This window comes from Portunus trituberculatus, chromosome 46, assembly GCF_017591435.1.
Source record: "Portunus trituberculatus isolate SZX2019 chromosome 46, ASM1759143v1, whole genome shotgun sequence".
NCBI lineage: Eukaryota > Metazoa > Arthropoda > Malacostraca > Decapoda > Portunidae > Portunus > Portunus trituberculatus.
In genome coordinates, this window is record NC_059300.1 from 7124720 (window position 1) to 7137457 (window position 12738).

General features: G+C 38.2%; 2 protein-coding genes across 5 annotated transcripts in view; both read left to right on the forward strand.

The window, feature by feature from the left end:
- Positions 1–1499: 1499 nt before the first annotated feature.
- Positions 1500–12738, forward strand: part of LOC123519863 — a 36326-nt gene continuing 25087 nt past the window's right edge. Inside the window, exons 1-2 of one of the 4 annotated variants that reach the window (XM_045281454.1) lie at positions 1500–1581; positions 11379–11441. In XM_045281454.1, the coding sequence (XP_045137389.1) occupies positions 11436–11441 (6 nt within the window). In that variant the 5' untranslated portion in view covers positions 1500–1581; positions 11379–11435. Of the gene's footprint in view, positions 1582–1730; positions 1843–2617; positions 2744–7867; positions 9318–11378; positions 11442–12738 lie in introns of those variants that run through there. The other 3 variants (XM_045281457.1, XM_045281455.1, XM_045281456.1) reach the window with 3 other exon arrangements.
- On the forward strand, positions 3960–5207 carry LOC123519700. Its single transcript, XM_045281200.1, has one exon. The coding sequence runs from the start codon at positions 3960–3962 to the stop codon at positions 5205–5207; it is 1248 nt and encodes a 415-aa protein (XP_045137135.1).

A 12738-nucleotide genomic window follows, 5' to 3' on the forward strand; every position in this document is an offset into this window, starting at 1 on the left:
TTCTATCCCTGCCCTTATGTCCTTCCTCCATACCACTGACATCTTTCATATGATCTAGCACTCCTCAACCTAGCCCTCTTCTTTGACCATGCTTATTTGATAGTACCATATGGCCTTTGCTGCCTGGCACATTTACCCCTTCCTTATTACAATTAGAATGACAATCTTCATGTTATTGATCAATTATTCAAACCAAACTTCTTGTCCTATCTACTCCTACACGGAAGATCCCTGCAGTTTTCCATGTCTTTCCATTAATGACCAATCCTTCGGTAAGTAAATAGATCACCTAGAGAAGCTCTAAACACCTAACATATGTTCTCTCTGAATTTCTATTGGGGCAGAGCAAACGTAGTATTGTTCAATGCCTCAAAAATTCAATTCCTCCATCTATCAACTCGACACAACCTACACTGGACATCCTTGGTTAGTCCTTTATTTCTAATCTAGACAGGAAACCTCACATCTCATCTCTAGCTAACACAGGTTCTATAAAGTTAGGTGTTCTGAATTGTCTTTGGCAGTTATCCTCACAACCCTCCTCCAACTGCTTACTCTGTACAGGGGCCTCTTTTTCATTGCTGTAATGTTGCATCTATCTTTTACCACTATATTTTCATAATAACTGCTCTTCCGATCTTGTTAACTGCATGTTCTCCCTCCTGAAGAATTGCTGCACAAGACTTTCTTCATTCTCGCATCCTTACTCTATATATACAAGAGTTTGCCAGCCTTCATAGTCATTCATTCCTTTCTAAGTAAACTTATGAACTCCCTGCTTCTGTATATCTATCATCTATAACTTGAACTCTTTCAAAAGGTATTAACTGACACATTGTCTTTGTATGGGCTCTGCACCTCAGTGAACCTTTTTTATTTATTTATTCTATATTTTGTAACCCTTCCTGGCATCCAAACCAGGTACACACACACACACACACATATATATATATATATATATATATATATATATATATATATATATATATATATATATATATATATATATATATATATATATATATATATATATATATATATATATATATATATATATATATATATATATATATATATATATATATATATATATATATATATATATATATATATATATATATATATATATATATATATATATATATATATATATATATATATATATATATATATATAAACAATCACATGTATATGGGAAGAAATAGAATAAAGATAATTTCCTAGGAAGCGGGTGGGCTTTGAGATAGGAGGTAGCCCCAAAAAATATCCCCTTTAGCCCATAAATTCCCGTGAAAAGCCCACATGGTAAAAAAAAAAAAAAAAAAGAGGACCCATGAGAGATTTGGAGGAAAGACTGCGTATGTAACCACCATTGGTGTTTGATTTTGATATAGATACATTAACGTACTTAACAAGTGGTCAATACAAGAATGAAATTATATTTCAAAATTGCTGTTCATTTCAGGACGCAAAAAATGCAATTGAACACGTAAGGAGGAGCGAAGTCAAAGTCGTGGCTGAGAGTCGGGACGAAGGCGTGGCTGAGCGCCATCGACTGTTGTGTTGTGGTGAGGGTGACGGGTGAGTGTGGATGTGTTGAGTTGTAGGCTGGGTCGGACCTCTGTTGTAGTTGTCTCGAATTTTAATGGTCCTCTTTGTTTCCGTGGTGAGCTAGGCAGGTAAAGGTGCTGCTGGTGGTGTGGGTTGGCAGTGAAGAGTGGTGGAACCGTGCCAGACAGGCGGTGGACCATTGAACCTGTGGACTTGCCTACTGGGTGTTGTGCTTGATTATTGAATTCAAGTCGCATTATCTGCTATGGCGCATCACGCCGTAGATTTAAGGTGGCCGCTTTCGCACTTGCATTTTTCAGTACCATATATGTTCAGCAGTATCGCACACACGCCTGCCTTGCGCTGCACAATGTCGAAATGCCTCACATTACAGAGATTAGTCTGAGCACCTCCACCAATGACGTAAAGAAAAAATGTATATTGGTGTATTTTTGACAGTTCTTGGCAATGCACCTGTTTCCAATAAGTCTGTTCCAAACTTGAAGACGGTATGACTGGAGTTTTTGTATTGGGGCTACTGATAGATTATATTTTTACTCTCTATTACACTATGATATGAATGATATGCCTAATTTTCCACCAGATATTTTTTATATGTTTCAAATGATTTTGGCACAAATATTTGTTGCATATCCAAATACACAGCTCTTGGTATGATATGAATTTCATTTGTGTCAAGTTTGAATAATGTGAGTGCAGTAATAAACAAAATATTTGAACTGCATTGATAATGAGGTTATGCAGTAAAACCTTATCAACTATTCATTGGTTATTCATAATTAAGAACAGTTAGTTGAGGCACTTGAGAAAAGAAGGAAGCTATAAAATCACTGTTTCATATGGATGTGTGGAGGACAGGTCATGTAGGCCATGATCTTTTTAGCTTAAGGGTTGTTTAGGCCGTGATCCCTTTTGGCCGAGGGTCATGTAAGCTGTGATCCCTTTGGGCTGAGGGTCGTTTAGGCCGTGACTTTAAACAGAGTTGTTTATAATCTCGCTGGGACAAGTTTTTATGATCACTTAGACAAGTTTTTTTTTTTTTTTTGTCACACAGCGTTTTGGGTCCCTTGGTCAGGGTGGGAGGCGGACGTGTTTTGTTGTGCTCCGTCCTATCTGTAACCAGCCATTACTTATCTGCCCATCTAGGACCACAGCTACTTCTCAACACCTGGTTGGTAATCTCTAGCCATTAGCACAAGTAAATACCATAATGGTAAGTGGAGGTAGAGGAAATAGAGGTCGCGGTCACGGTGGCGGTAATGGCCGGACACCTACAGGCAACCCCCAACTTTCTTCTACACTACCTTCACAGCTAGATAGGCACCCCACTATAGTAACCCTACTAACCCTAGTGTTGATGATTGTTGTGCTACTTGCAACCAAATTGTAGGAGACGACTGCATTGGGTGTGATCGCTGTACCAATTAGTTCTGCCCGTCTGGCATGTGTTTGGGACTGCCTGATAAAATGGTTAGGGGGATAGCACAGTTCGGTGGGGATGCCATTGCATATGTTTGCACAGAATACCGATGTACAAGTCCTGCATCAGGACCAGACATTCCAGCCTTTAAACAGCTGCTACAAACTGTGAAGAAGTTATGTGAAACCGTGCACACTTTGTCAGCTAAGGTTGAGAGGCTAACCTCTCCACCCTCACTCCCCCAGTCATCAGTGTCCTGCAAACCCCACTACTGACCCAGCTAACAACACTGATGATAATGCTAGGAGACTGATCAGAGGTGAAATTCGTGAAATGAATGAAAGACAGAAGGGAGTAAATTCCCTTATTGTACGTGGTATTGATGCCCCAGATAACTCTGTTTTCAAACAGCATTTCACCACTGTGATCCGATATCTGCTGGAAAACCCTGTAGATTTTACTGACCTAAAATGCATCAATAGAGAGAGAAAACTCTATAGGTTGAATGTCCCTAACATTGAAGTCAGGAAATCTCTACTTGATAAGGCCAAGAATCTGAAAGATTCTCAGTTTGATGGAATCTTCATCAGTAGAGACCTCACCTATGCCCAGCGACAGTAGTTGGCCCAACGTTGACAAGCTAGAGCTAGCAGTGGTCCCCAAGACCAGCTAGCTTCAGCACCTGATACATCTACCCGTGAGTCTGCGGCAGCACCTGCTGGATACCCTGGTAGTGCTTCTCACCCACAGGCTGGGGCATCTAGCTCATCCACTGTTGGTACTCCTGCCCAGGATACACAAGACAATACTCCAGACCACAGGGCTGACCTGAGCAGTCTCTTCTGATTTTTACACTGAGAGTGAACCAAACAAACAAACGACCAACTTTCAAAAATATCTTACGCTTAAAGTGGGTCTGTGCAATGTAAATAGTTTAGTAAATAAGGTTAACGAAGTAACTGATCTCATGCATGACTGTGATATAGATATTATGGCAATTACAGAGTCCTGGCTCCTACCAAGCATTCCTAACTCTTTCCTGTCTGTCCAAGGCTATCATCCAATAGCCCGCACTGACGTTGGAGATGTCCGAAAACATGGCGTATGTTTCTACATTAGAGACAACATACCCTTCATTTCCATTGATAGCAACTGTCCCAATACTCACATAGTGCACCTAGTTTCCCTCAAATGTTACATAATTGTTGTATACCGACCACCGTCAAATACTCAAAATGACAATACAGCATTGATTAATCTCCTAGAACAGTTTTGCACAGGCAAGGAAGTTCTTATACTGGGTGATTTCAACTTGCCAGCTGTTGATTGGTCTATTGAAGATGTCTTATTCCAAGACTATGATCCTCTAACTCTAGCTTTTACAAATTGCTTTAACACTATTGGCCTCCATCAGTGGGTTGACTTTCCCACCTTTACATCCTCCGGAAACACCCTTGATTTAATTTTGTCTATGGAAACAGACAGAATAGGGAGTGTTGAGTCGCTCTGTCCCTTGCCTGGTTGTGGACATGTCCCCATCAAGTTCACCTACCATTTCACATTCAATACTTCTCAAGATGGCAACGTTTGCATTAAAAAGAGAGCCTGGGAAAGAGGAAAGTACAAAATAATAGACAATCACGTATCACAGATTGACTGGGACTATGAGTTTTGCCATCTTTCAGTAGATGCAAAGTTCAATAGACTTTTGCAAATCCTCACTCCTCTCATAGACTCTTATATTCCTCTATGCAAGCAGCTTAGTCCAAGCTCTCCCCTTAGTCCTCCTACTGCTTTAAAGAAAAACAGAACAACAGCCTGGCAGCTGTTCAAGTCTACCAGAAGATTCTATGGGCGCCACTCCAAACAATGCACTCAGGCCTTGGAAAACTACAACATTATCAATCGCCAATACAGAAACCACTTTATCTACTCCCAGATAGCTTACGAAAGGACTCTCATGGATAATCTTAAAAGAAATCCAAAAGCCTTTCATCAGTACATTCGTAACAAAAAAGTAGGTGCTCCCTCCATGGGCCCCCTATCACATCCGGATGGTTCTCTAGTAGAAGATTGTGCTGCCATGGCCGAAATTTTTGTGAACAGTTTCTCCTCTGTCTTCAAAGACAGCTGCCCAAATCCTTTTCCCCACCAGACGTTTCAGGGCACCCTTGACAATGTAAATATTACTTACTCTGCTGTGTATAGGCCTTGAATCTCTTGACTCCAACTCAAGTATGGGACCAGACAACCTACATCCCAGACTTCTTAATTCTTGTCCATCTCTTGCTTATCCCATATTTATCATCTTCTCAACTAGCCTAACTGATGGCGTCATCCCTGACATTTGGAAAGTCTCCGATGTTCGACCTATCTTCAAAAAGGGATCTCGCTCTGCTCCTCTAAACTACAGACCCATAAGTGTAACCTCAGTCTGCTGCAAGACATTAAAGAGGATTGTGGCTGAACACATTTATGCATTTCTTGAACATAATGCTTTACTCTCTCCCAACCAGTTTGGCTTTCGGCACGGTAGAACAGCTGATGATCAACTATTGCTTACCTACGACTTTGTCTCATCTGGACTTGACACTGGAAATGTAGTTGATGTTATTCTATTTGACTTCTCTAAAGCCTTTGACGTGGTTAACCACTCAGTGCTACTCCAAAAACTCCGTAGCATTGGTATCACCGGCAACCTGTTAAGCTGGATTTGCTCTTTCCTACTTGATAGATCCATGAGAATATCTGTTGCAGGTGTTAAAAGCAGCTACAGGGATGTAAAGAGTGGTGTACCTCAGGGCTCGGTACTGGGACCCTTACTTTCCTACTGCATGTTAACCACCTGCCATCCACGATACAGAACAACTGTAAAATCTTTGCCGATGACTTAAAGATTTACTTGAAGTACAGCCCATCTACCCCCCTATCACTGGCCCTTGAAACTTCGTCCTGTCAGCATGACATAAATAAGATTTGTGATGTTGCTTCCTCTTGGGGTCTTGACCTCAATAAGGAGAAGTGTGTAGTGTTAAGGCTACAACGTGGTACAGTGCCTTGGCACTGTACCACAACAACAAAGCCTCTGGAATGTCGGCAAATTTTCTCAAAAGCACCCTCTGCAGATCCCAAGACTTCATGATTATTCTCTACAAAACTCACATACGACCAATTCTAGAATATGCCTCCTGTGTGTGGAACACAGGCTTCTTGAGAGACCTTCATCTGCTGGAATCAGTACAAAGAACCTGGACTCGCCACATTGAGGGCCTGTCTGAGGTACCATATGGTGAGCGACTCAGAATATTAGACCTGTACTCAGTCCAGGGGCGACTGCTGCGTGCTGACCTCCTCAAATACTGGAAAATTTTCCACAAAGAGTGTGGTATCTCGCCTGAGGAAATATTTACCATGGCACCTTCTCAAGGTACAAGAGGACACAGATTCAAAATTCAGATCACCCACAGTTCAATAGAGGATTCATATGTCTAAAATGCTTTTAGCAGGCTAAAAAAAACTTTTAACCACTAATTTTACTTTGTCCTAAAATTTTTTTTAACTTAATTCATAAACACTTTTAAGCCCTAAAAGATTTTTAGCGGGTAGCCAAGCGCTAATAGTCGTGAGGGGTCCTTTTAGTGAGCTTAAAAGTATTTTTAAGTCTCCAAGGTGGCGCAACAACAACAACTTCGCCAGCGACGACGCTGGACTTTTCGTGAGAGGAGAGACTTTCTGACGGAATACAGTGACTCCGAGCTGATCGAAAGATTTCGACTTGACCATGCAGGCATACTGTATGTAACTGATCTTGTGAGGGATGCACTAGGGAGTCGAACTGCTAGGAACAAAGCCCTCTCTCCTGAGATGAAGGTGGCCATCACCTTATGGTACTTGGCCACAGGAAAGATGCAGTTGTGCAGTAGCGATGACTTCGACACATCACAGCCAACTGTTAGCCATGCTATCACCCAGACCCTTGAGGCTCTTGCACAACGAGACAATTTCCGGAGGTTCATCAATTTCCCCCTCACCCAGCAGGAACTTCAGCAGAAACAAGAACAATTCATGCAAGTTGCAGGGTTTCCCGGTGTCGTTGGTGTAGTCGATGGCACTCATATAAGAATTATAGCCCCAAGGGAACACGAAGCTGAATATGTAAACCGGAAACAGTTTCATAGCATCAATGTACAAGTTGTGTTTTATGCAACATACTACAGAATACTTGACATTGTTGCAAAGTGGCCTGGCTCTGTCAATGATGCTAGTCTTCAATGAGTCTGGACTGAAGCAACTCTTCGAAAGAGGTATCGTGCCACCCGATTGCCACTTGTTGGGTGACAGTGCCTACGCCATGAAGCGCTGGCTCCTGACACCATACTTGCGCCCCCAGCCTTTTACGATGTGAGCGTTGTCTTCCACATGGGACGCCAATAAATAACATTGGTCCCTTGTCCAGTTGGGCTTCCTAGCCCTCTTCTTCTTGTCCTCAAACTCCATTGTCTTTTCCTTGCCTCCAACGTGGCTTTGTTTTTGTTTTGATGAGTATACAGCCATTGGATGAGATCTCGCCAAAGCGGCCAAACTCACCTTATGTACAAAACTAAACTCATAAAATAAGCATGTGTTTCCAATTTTTTTTTGCTAAAAAAGATATTTTAAAATTATTTCGTACCTTTTTATGTATCATGATATTTAAGTGAGAAAATATGCAATTTAAGTTGCATTGTAGTGCTAAGCGTAGCAAATATAGCGGGTTTAGATTTTACTTTTACTTTTAGCCACTTTACTTTTACTTTTAGGTAAAAGTTCCCTAAAATTTTTTTTATCTCCTTATGTATACACTTTTACCGATTACTTTTAGCTGACAGTAAAACTAAAAAAAATATTAGTGTACTTTTAGTGTGTGTATGAATACCGGCCCAGGAGGAGATTTTTCTCACTACGGTGCGCCAGTATATGGAACTCCCTACCAGACGAAGTTGTGGCACAAAAATCTATCACCTCATACAAATCAGCTTTGCATCATATTCTAGGTCCACTTCTTTACAAATTCCCTGACTAGTTATCTTATTTCTTTACTTCTCTTACAACTTACACTTTCGTAAAAGTCTTTTCAATGTTTCTTTGTTGTATTGCTCATAGCTAACTTCACTAACATTAATAACCATTTGAATTTTTCTCCATGTTTCATAAAGGTACACAACTCAGTCTTTTTATGCGTCATAATTGTTCTGTTGTCATGCTAGTAACTAGTTGACTGGCGTACCTTTTGAACTGTGCTGCCCTTACTTTTCTCCAGTACCTCCAACAATGTAGTACAAAGTGCTAAAGGGTAGCCAACCAGGTGAGCAGACATTGCTTTGTCCACACAGGTACAATTACTATTATGAAACCTACATATTATTTTTTAAACAGTGTCATTTGCTTAGTTCAAAGCATTGCTAGATTTGAAAGAGTATTGGAGGGTCTATGCATCAGGCAGGTCTGTGTGCTATGTCCTGTGTAAAGTCCCATAACATATGAACAGAGAGTGGAAGTAACGAGGCAAAATTCAAATTTTTCCGCCAGTTCCTTTCCAGTGTTCTGTGTTCACCAGAGAGAACTAGACATTGTATTTTTCACCATGAGTGAGGTATGTTGTGGTCCGCTAATGGTTCAATAGTACACATGAATGTCAGTGTTAGTCACTGTGCCACCTATTTTCATATGAAACTAACATAACTTGTCAATGAATTTGTTGTTATTATGATTGGCTGTCAAATGGATAAACATGTCTAGTCTCAACAAATAAGGAATTGTGTGAGTAGTGCGTAAACCCTCCTTAAAATGTCCTTGGAGGGCATTACTAGGCTATAGTAAAACTAAATTGTACTGGCCCACAAGGTGCGGCCGATAATCCGTATGACGTTGCATTATCTCTCATTACTTCAAGGGAAAATGGTATAACAGTTTTTCTATTCAATTTAATGCATGATCTCGCTAAAAAGAAAAAAAAGTGGCGGTGGACACAAGTGATATGAAGATCTCTGCAGATGATTATGTCATAAATAAATAAGTACAGTAAAGGTGCTGATTATAAAAGTGAAAATGAGACTGGTAATTTATATAATATTTACTGTTATGTCCTCTTGAGATACCCAATCTAACATAGTGAGTGGTGAGAAGAAATGTAAGATGAGACAGCATTTTATTTAAGTTATTGCCCCAAGCTCCACTTATTTATTGAAGATCATTGGACGGAGAGACTTTTTCCCTTGGTCTGGCTGTACAACACACAGTAAGACAGGGAAGCTTCAGTGTGTACTTCCATTGTGGCGATCAGAAAGTGAGTCGATTTGTACTTGCATGCCTGCCTGGTGACCTGACTACCTCCCTTCCCCAGAGTAAAAATAGAAAGCTAGTTTTCAATTTTCTCTCTCTCTCTCTCTCTCTCTCTCTCTCTCTCTCTCTCTCTCTCTCTCTCTCTCTCTCTCTCTCTCTCTCTCTCTCTCCCATTGACAGGCAAGAGGAAATACTAACTACTTAATGGCAATGATTTTGAGAGGTTTTTGGATAAGAGAAAAATAACTTGGGCATTTAGTGCGATAATCTGACATTTCCCTAGCGCGTAAATCCGCCAGTAGGTGCACTGAGCCTTCCTAACCTTTCTTCACTTACAGTACTGAGAAACTGCAGTGATAGAGGGTAGTGTGATATCTGCATTTATAGTAGGTACAATTTTACAGTACTGGTGAAACTTTAGTGGTCGTATTCCACTCTGGAGGTTTCATAGCTGATATTGTCTGCTTAGGATTGCGCATACTACTGCCTCTGCTCTATACAATAAAACTTTGGAAATTTATATACTAATTTCGAAAGTTTCAAAACACTGTCTTACTTATTTATTTTATGAGTTGATAATTGAATTAATTTTTGAGGCATTGGGCAATATTAGGCATTCTCTGGCTTCCCTGCATGAACTGTTTACTTTCTGAAGGGTAGCACATCTTCAAAACAACATGGAAAATACTAATCTAAAGCTGGACACCATAAGCTTAATCTCCTGATAATCAAATGGTCCTTGATGGTGGTAGAGGGTTGGTGTGTCCTTGTTTTTAAAAGACTATTTGGCTTACAGATTCTAGGTGTAGCTAGGGCTATTACAGGAATCATATTTAGCTGTTTTTTTTTGTGTTAATGTCTATTTACCCACAGCTAGCCTTCAGCTCTTGATTTTACATTTGAAGTATATAATGAAATGATAATTTATAATATACTACATAGTGATTGTACGTGGTCAGAGTAAGAAACACCATTAAAAGTTGAATCCACCATAATCAGTAAAATTGTATCAGTGTGTTTATTACTCAGGCCACTTGTAAATGACCAGTGGAAAAGTATCTTTCTCTTTTATCTAGCTTACCATAAAATCTAAGTATATTCCAGTATAGGAAATTCTCTTAGCACAAGTATATAGTTTGGCTCTTTCATCATTACTTGCATAGGAAGTTTTTGTACAGTAGATTAGATTATTTGTGGGGAAAATCAGATTTATGTTACCAGAGGGAGGTTTCAAGACATTTGTGCCTGGCTTTTGGCTAACTTTCAAATCTTTTAGGGACCTGCAGTTCCAGTGGTCCTTTTTTCTAATATTTTGTTGCCCTTGGCAGCTTTCCCTTTTGTGAAAAAAAAAATCCAAAACTTTGATTTCAAACATTATATAGACCTATACTTTTACATACTAAATGGGAAAAAAAATGTTGCTCTGTACAAGTCTACCACACCATTTCATGCAACCCAGATTTTGTTGTCCTTTCTATTTTAGAGACTGAAGGAGACCAGTCGTAATAATTGTTCATGAGTTATTCCATAAGACTGACAATATCAATGTTTGTTATAAATTGGATACAGCAAAGTTCATGTTATTATGATTTCAATTACATGAATATTGTAAATAATCCTGTCCCATATATATATATATATATATATATATATATATATATATATATATATATATATATATATATATATATATATATATATATATATATATATATATATATATATATATATATATATATATATATATATATATATATATATATATATATATATATATATATATATATATATATATATATATATATATATATATATATATATATATATATATATATATATATATATATATATATATATATATATATATATATATATATATATATATATATATATATATATATATATATATATATATATATATATATATATATATATATATATATATATATATATATATATATATATATATATATATATATATATATATATATATATATATATATATATATATACTGTTATTTTAAACTTAATACTGACTAATGATTTTGTTTTTCTTATACTACAGGTCAGTGAGTAAAGCTCATAGGATTCTCTGTGGTACACAGCACAGCTTTACATTAAAATGAGTGTAAGTTACATGGTTTTTGTTTGCATGATCTTATTATTTTAATTTTTGTCTATAACAGGGTAGAGTAAGGATTGAAAAGTAAGAAAAGAGAAACAGGATAACAAATTTTTATGTGATATAATTAAAACATTTGAAAACATTGAAAACAAGTCATAGTTTACTTCTTCAGGAGACTTAAGGAACATCCTGCTTGTAAGATAATGAGGTGTCAAGAGCCAAAGGGGGAAATGTCATTATGTAACACATTTGCATAGTGCAATGTATGATGAAACAGCATTATGAAACTTTAAAGCTTAAACACTCAAAAGATGTTGTGCCATTTTTAACCCTTTGGCTCTAGATGGTTCATATTAGAAAACAGAGAAGAGGAAGTACGCTGTTGTAGTAACTTCTTTGTCAGAATTAGTATGCTCTGAAGAGGACTAACCTTTGAAGTAGAGCAGGACTGCAACACCGTATGTATATAGTATGGTATTTGAAAGTTGATTATGGAAAGATAATTGATAAGACTTAAAACAGACTCTATAAGGATTCTCAGCTTATCTGTATTTGAAAGAATAGAATATGGAATAGACAAAGTACTTGTGGTTATTGAAAAAATAAAGATAGAATAAGATGGTGGAAATGATGTAGGTTTTAGGTTAATATAATAATAATATTTTGGTTTATTTGAATGGCAGCGAGTAGAGGTACAGAGCTGAAACCTCTACATATTAAACCTACTTATACATATATTCTTATATACTAACATTCATACGCCTTAAGGCTACACAACCCCGTTGGTGGCATCTGACATATGATGCGTGGCAGCTATTTATAGAGCTAGATAAACCTAGTGACCTAGGCCCTGGGGTGATGCCACCCCGTGTACATTTGTTTGTTTGGAGTTTGTTTCTCCTATCCTGCAGCAGGTGACAACTTCCGTCTTACACCAGGTACCTAATCACTGCTAGGTGAACAGGGCCCACACACTTGAATAGAAGCCTTGCCCAAATGACCTCTGACCTGTACCGAGAATTGAACTCGGGTTTTCTTGATAGTGAGTCGAGTGTGCTACCACTGCATCACGAGGTGTGTGTGGCAGTAGGTAGTACGATTATGTAATGTGGCAATGTAGTGTTGGTAGGGCCATTTTGTGATGTGAAATAATATTGTGGTTATAAATGAAATTGCATTAGAAAAGAAGAGAGGCAATGAAGTGGCCTTGTATATGAAAAAGGAAAAGTCTTCATAAAGTTATTAGATAGTACGTATTCCAGTCTAGTGCAGATATAGACCAAACAAAAATTATTTAAAA